At 32.2% G+C, this 6000-nt stretch overlaps 1 protein-coding gene across 2 annotated transcripts; it reads left to right on the top strand.

The window, feature by feature from the left end:
• Positions 1-845: 845 nt before the first annotated feature.
• Positions 846-5757, top strand: LOC108741605 (transcriptional repressor CTCF). Of its 2 annotated transcripts, none has more exons than XM_018476459.1 (12): positions 846-951; positions 1675-1934; positions 1988-2187; positions 2248-2428; positions 2737-3060; positions 3469-3605; positions 3691-3841; positions 4016-4170; positions 4272-4652; positions 4858-5047; positions 5163-5290; positions 5428-5757. In XM_018476459.1, the coding sequence occupies exons 2-12, from the start codon at positions 1802-1804 to the stop codon at positions 5494-5496; spliced, it is 2049 nt and encodes a 682-aa protein (XP_018331961.1). In that variant the 5' UTR covers positions 846-951; positions 1675-1801; the 3' UTR covers positions 5497-5757. The 2 variants fall into 2 exon arrangements, with proteins under 2 accessions (XP_018331961.1, XP_018331968.1); XM_018476466.1 differs by lacking the exon at positions 846-951 and adding an exon at positions 983-1565.
• Positions 5758-6000: the final 243 nt, after the last annotated feature.

Here is a 6000-nt window from a genome sequence, read left to right as displayed (position 1 = left end):
ATTATTGAAATTATTTATTTAATTAAAAATAGTGGATGCAGACAATCAGAAATTTATTAAAAAAATCCATAATTTAAAATAAATTAATGTTTTTGCGTTCATACTGTACAACTGTTAATAAAAATTAGTGCCATTTTTCGGATTTGAAATTAAAACAATTTCAAGTTGAAATTTTCAAAATGGAAATTGTCTTAAAAAATGTAAAAATATTTTTTCCTGAGATTTACAATTTTGTATTAACTTTTTCTTCAGATGTGTAATTTCTATACATCGTATAAGTAGTAGTTTTTATAGTACCTACCTTGGGTCGTTTTTGTACAAACATATTTATTAGTGTTGTACATTATTTTTTATTAGTTGCATATTGCATTAGTATATTGTTTGTACTTTTGTATATTAAAAATTATTCGTTAAATAAACTATTTAACATTTAAATCAAATTTTTATCTATTTTTTGTGAAAATATTTGAGAAACAATGCTGCTGTAACAAAAACCAAAAATTTGATTCAGTAATGAGTGCTATAAGATTTTTCAAAAAAAAATATTGAATGTTAAATAATAAAGAATTAATTGTAAAATTTGAATTGAAAACGTTGATCTTGAAATAATTGACTGAATGAAATATCAGTTAAAATATTATGCTTCATTTTCAAAAAAATATTACAGAGTAATATTCCACTGATTCCATCAAAATTAATTTTTCAATTCAAACTTGGTCACCAATAAAATTTAATTACAAAATAAGTGGTGTTTGAATTTGGCGCCTGTAATTGTATACACTGCACCTTGAGTTCCTATAGGCAGAGCCGTTTAATACGTAATCATTGGCGCGTGAGCAGTAACCTATTAATGAAAGCAACCAAATCGCTTCCCTCGCCATCTCTGATTTCCATCAACAGACGCTGCCATTAAAGTTACGCCCTCACAGGTCATAATTGGAGTTACAAAGGGTAAGAGATTTTTTAATTTTGGTGTAAAAGTGTTAATAGTTTCGGTGAAAACGATACTGTTTTCGAAAAACAGGTACTTTCATTGTGATTCTGAACACCTTCGGTTTTTTATATCGGCCTTAATCCGCCCTAATTTGATGCAACGAACATGAGTGCTCTTCCCACGAAATTCCATATTGATGACAGCGCCAACCGTGCTAATTTCATGAAATTTTTGTTGAAATGCCCCCTACACCTAAGTCTGTTAAGTACAATTTTGGAACAAAATAGCTAATTTATATTTTTTCAAAAAATATGGACGGTATTAATAATAATTCCCTTTTAGTGACCACTGGGCGTCTCATTTTTATCGCGTCTGCGGATAAAATTGTAAAATGGCGTCTTATTGCTTGATGGCTTTAAGTTTGTTACACGTCAATATTGAAATTAGCTGAAAATATTTCAGATAGAACATAACAGTTTAAAGAGCAAAATGTAGGATACCTAAGGTTTTTAAATTCCATAGTGAAGCATTAGTAGCTTTGTATCGTTTAACTTCTTTTTATAATTTACTCCCAACTAAATAGAAATGAATGCTTATTATTGAAAGTGATTTTTCAAAATGTTTCTAATGGGTATGTGTTATAGTATTAATTATACAATTTTAATTTACTCAAGTGTCTGTTGATTGTGATAAGTTTTTGTTTATAGTGCTAATTTTGTATGTTGATTTTCTAACCCTAGATTGTGTTTATCAAAGAAGAAATTTACATCTTAATAGGAATTCAGAGACAATTGTGAAATATCTTGAAGAGCCCAGGTAGCACCATTAAAAAGTGTGGTCTGTGATTTATCTAATGAATTCTGAATAATGAGTTCAACATTCCAACCGAGTGTTGTAAAGTTAGAAGACAATTCTGAAAATGTCACTGAAATACAGTCATACCTGGAAGGGTTCCAGAAAGAAATAGAAAATGGAGATGGAACTATCCAAACAGTGCAAGGTAATTTTTATACACTCATAATGTTTTGTGAGACTTAACCTGCTAAATTGTAGAAATTGATGATGAAAATGATGGAGAGAATGAAGAAGGAACATATTTTGTTGATCAAGCAGGACACTATTACTATCAGGCCAAGGGTGAATCTCAACCGGTTATGACAATGGTTTCTGCTATAAATGGAAGCAGCTCTGAAGAAGCAGATGAGTTCATTATCAATAATGATAATGATGAAGACATTGATGACAGTGAGGATGTAATACAAATCATTACTTATTTTATTTTAGTTTTTCTAATGACACATTCTGATTATTAGCTTCCTGGGGAAGAAGCAGAGAAACATATTTTGATTAATTCAGGCAACAGTTATCAAAAAGTAACAGTTGTACCAGCAGACACAAATACAGGCGAGTTGAGCTATGTTTTAATAGTTCAGAATCCTGATGACATAAAGGAAGGAGAAGAAGACAACATTGATGGAGATCAGGATATGACTGGTAATTGTCTTTATGAAATTTATTTAAAAAATTGCCTCTGTGCTGATTATTAAATTTGGCATATGATCAATGTTTTGCTAATGATTCATAATGTTATAAAATAATTCAATTCCATTGATAAGTAAATTGAACTGTTTTTTGTTATTACACTTGATAGCTATTAATTATACTTAAAAATTACTAAACAATCTTACCTAGATAGTAATTTTACATATAAATACTAGAATGGTAATTTTGAAGTTTTGTTGGGGCAGTTTTTGTAAATTTGAATATTGCACTTTAAATCCATTATAATTTTTCTCCTTTAGTGTACGATTTCGACGAGGCTGAGGAAAGTAGCACTTTGGTGGATTCTGAGGCTGAAGATGACAAATCTAAGATAGTAAAGATTGTTCCACGAAAATCACAAGTGGTTACACAAGCGCATATGTGTAACTATTGCAACTATACTAGCCCGAAACGTTATCTTTTGTCACGTCATATGAAATCGCATTCGGAAGAAAGACCTCATAAATGTAGTGTTTGTGAAAGGGGTTTCAAAACACTCGCTTCCTTACAAAATCACGTGAATACACACACTGGCACGAAACCCCACGCTTGTAAATTCTGTGATGCAGCATTCACCACGTCTGGTAAGTTAACTATTACTTGGAAAATCAAAAATTCTGTAGTATAACTTGAATAAGTCTGTGCTAACAGTTAACCCAGACTAGATGCATTATTTTTAAGCTTCATTTGTCACAATTAGATACTCTGGTTTAGCTTTTTTATTAGAAAAATATTTAAATTTAATACTGTTACTTAACTTACATTTTTGTTTCTTAATTTGTAATTTATACACTTAACATAAGTAACAAAAAGGCGCCTATTATTGCTCGTATTATTATTATTTATGACATTAATAGCAGTTATTTGGAACATAGAATAGCAATTCTATTAATTTACTGTTAGTTAGTGTTACCCTCCAAGGTAAATAATAATTTGTCTTGATATATTCTATTTCCTTTTGTGTTTATTACCTCACATTGTTTTATTTTAAGGTGAGCTGGTTCGTCACGTTCGTTATCGTCATACTCACGAAAAACCTCACAAATGTCACGAGTGCGATTATGCAAGCGTGGAACTTTCAAAATTGAAACGCCATATTCGTTGCCACACTGGCGAAAGACCATATCAGGTTAGTATAGATCAGTAGGTTATAAAAAAAATTGTATAAATGAATAAGTACAATTTATAGTACCCTTTTTTTTGTATTTTTTCAGTGTCCGCATTGCACCTACGCCAGTCCTGATACATTCAAGTTAAAACGCCATCTTCGTATTCACACTGGGGAGAAACCCTACGAATGTGATATATGTCACACAAGATTTACGCAGTCTAACAGCTTAAAAGCGCACAAATTGACACATAACAGTAAGTTTTAAAGAAAGACTAGCAGCATTCACATAATAGTTTAATTTGACATTTCGTGTTTTATTATTAGTATTCCTTTTGACTTCAAAATTCTGTGATACAATTTTTGTAATTAACTGAGTCAGAAAATGTTTTATTGAATCTTAGTAACGTTGTATGTCTTGCTTTTTCCAGTTGGAGATAAGCCCGTCTTCCAGTGTGAGCTCTGCCCCACTACGTGTGGACGAAAAACAGACCTTCGCATTCACGTGCAAAAATTACATACTTCGGACAAACCTCTTAAATGTAAAAGATGTGGGAAATCATTTCCAGATCGTTACAGTTACAAGGTGAGTCAAATTAATCAGAAATCATAATTATTGTACCCTTTTGTCTCTCTATGTCGATTAGCTTTTAATTAATTAATCAATTGTATCATTGTCTTTTTTAGCTTCACAACAAGTCTCACGAGGGTGAAAAGTGTTACAAGTGTGATTTGTGTCCGTATGCGTCGATTTCAGCACGCCATCTAGAGTCGCACATGCTAATTCACACCGACCAAAAACCGTACGTGTGCGACCAGTGTGACCAATGTTTCCGTCAAAAGCAGCTCTTAAAGAGACACCAAAACTTGTATCATAATCCGGCATATGTGCCTCCTGCGCCACGTGAAAAGACACACGAGTGCCCCGAGTGTGGGCGTGCATTCCGTCACAAGGGCAACCTCATAAGACACATGGCCATTCACGATCCTGATTCCGCAGTTCAGGAAAAGCAACTCGCGCTTAAACTCGGTAGACAGAAGAAAATTCAGATGATTGACGGACAACAGGTAATTTTGAGTTTCATAGGCTGTATGTAAAACAGTGGAAAAATTTGATAAAAGTTACCTTTTTTGATAACCTTTCTGGAATTGTGTGCGACATGCGTTTCTCTTTGATTTCTAATTTGTCATAATAAGTAAATATTAAGTTAAATTATAGCATTCAAATAAGGGTGTAAAATTGTATAGTTTATATGTTTTTGTTTCTTTGCAGGTGGAAGTGATGCCCGTTGTAGGATCGTCTGACGAAGAGGATGAGGGTGACATGATGGCCGTAGAAGGTTCTGATGGACAACAGTATGTAGTACTGGAAGTTATACAGCTTGCAGATGGGGAAGAGCAGGCTATAGTAGCAGGGGATGGCACTTCGGATTTATTGGGCGACTCGATACTACCAGATCATGGTATGTTTTTTGTTTGTAATTATACAATTATTTTGTTGGCATTGAAGTGTCTGTTAAATAGAAGCGTTTCCTAATATTCTTAGACCACCGTTTTCATTTAAAAATTTGGTTACAGATTTAAACGAAGAAGAAGTTATAAAGGCATTACAGTCTGCGAGAAGGATAGGAAAATCGAACGAGGAAGAAAAAAGAAAAATTAAAGCATCCACTGAACGCGATATGGAAAACTGTTTTGGATTCGACGTAAGTTTTCTCTGTTTAAGTGTATTTATCATATCGGTCGTTAATTTGGGAGTCAATATTTAAAATTGAAAATAGTTTACTGAGAAAAAATCTAGTAATCTAAAATTTAATAAATATTGCTTTTGTTTTTTTTACAGGATGACGACGACGAAGAGGAAGATACAGGAGGCAAAGAGTCAATAACGCTTTTAAGCGGTTTGGATTAATAAATAAAGTGTTGGTTCGTTTTAAGCTATTTTAGAGAATGTAATGAAGTAAAATGAACATTGCTCACGTTATTGTTGCATTTTACATTGTAATTTTTAGTGCATGAGTTTGTAAATGTTACATTTTTTGATATGTACAGATGCTGCAGGGACGTTTGTACATAGTAATAAGATATCGTGTAAAGAAGTACATAATTATTTGAAATATTCCATTTTGTTATTTATATTTTGAAAAGTAAATAAAGTAAATTTGAAGTGAAACTTTTAGTTTTTAATTCATTTAATTATAATTTTAAAAGAACTTGAAAGTAAAAATAAGCAGGTAAGTAACAACGATAGTATAAAAAAATCTCTTGCAACATTCGACTAATTTTAACGTTTAAACATGGAACAAAAACAAATAAAAACTCACCAGTGGAAAAGTGCACCTTCAGAAAAGCTCATCCTCGTCCAGACAGCATGAAAGGAGCAGCTCTTCCTTAAAAAATAAAAACGTAGTGTTAT

This window comes from Agrilus planipennis, unplaced genomic scaffold, assembly GCF_000699045.2.
Source record: "Agrilus planipennis isolate EAB-ADULT unplaced genomic scaffold, Apla_2.0 scaffold24, whole genome shotgun sequence".
NCBI classification, from domain to species: domain Eukaryota; kingdom Metazoa; phylum Arthropoda; class Insecta; order Coleoptera; family Buprestidae; genus Agrilus; species Agrilus planipennis.
This window is presented reverse-complemented; position numbering and strand designations above follow the sequence as displayed.

Bases quoted from the DNA above. Each gene is read 5' to 3' on its own strand.
- LOC108741605 (XM_018476459.1), top strand. From the start codon at position 1,802: ATGAGTTCAACATTCCAACCGAGTGTTGTAAAGTTAGAAGACAATTCT. The intron at 2,429-2,736 runs GTAATTGTCTTT...TTTCTCCTTTAG, and splicing joins TGGAGATCAGGATATGACTG to TGTACGATTTCGACGAGGCT. The intron at 3,061-3,468 runs GTAAGTTAACTA...TTTTATTTTAAG, and splicing joins TGCAGCATTCACCACGTCTG to GTGAGCTGGTTCGTCACGTT.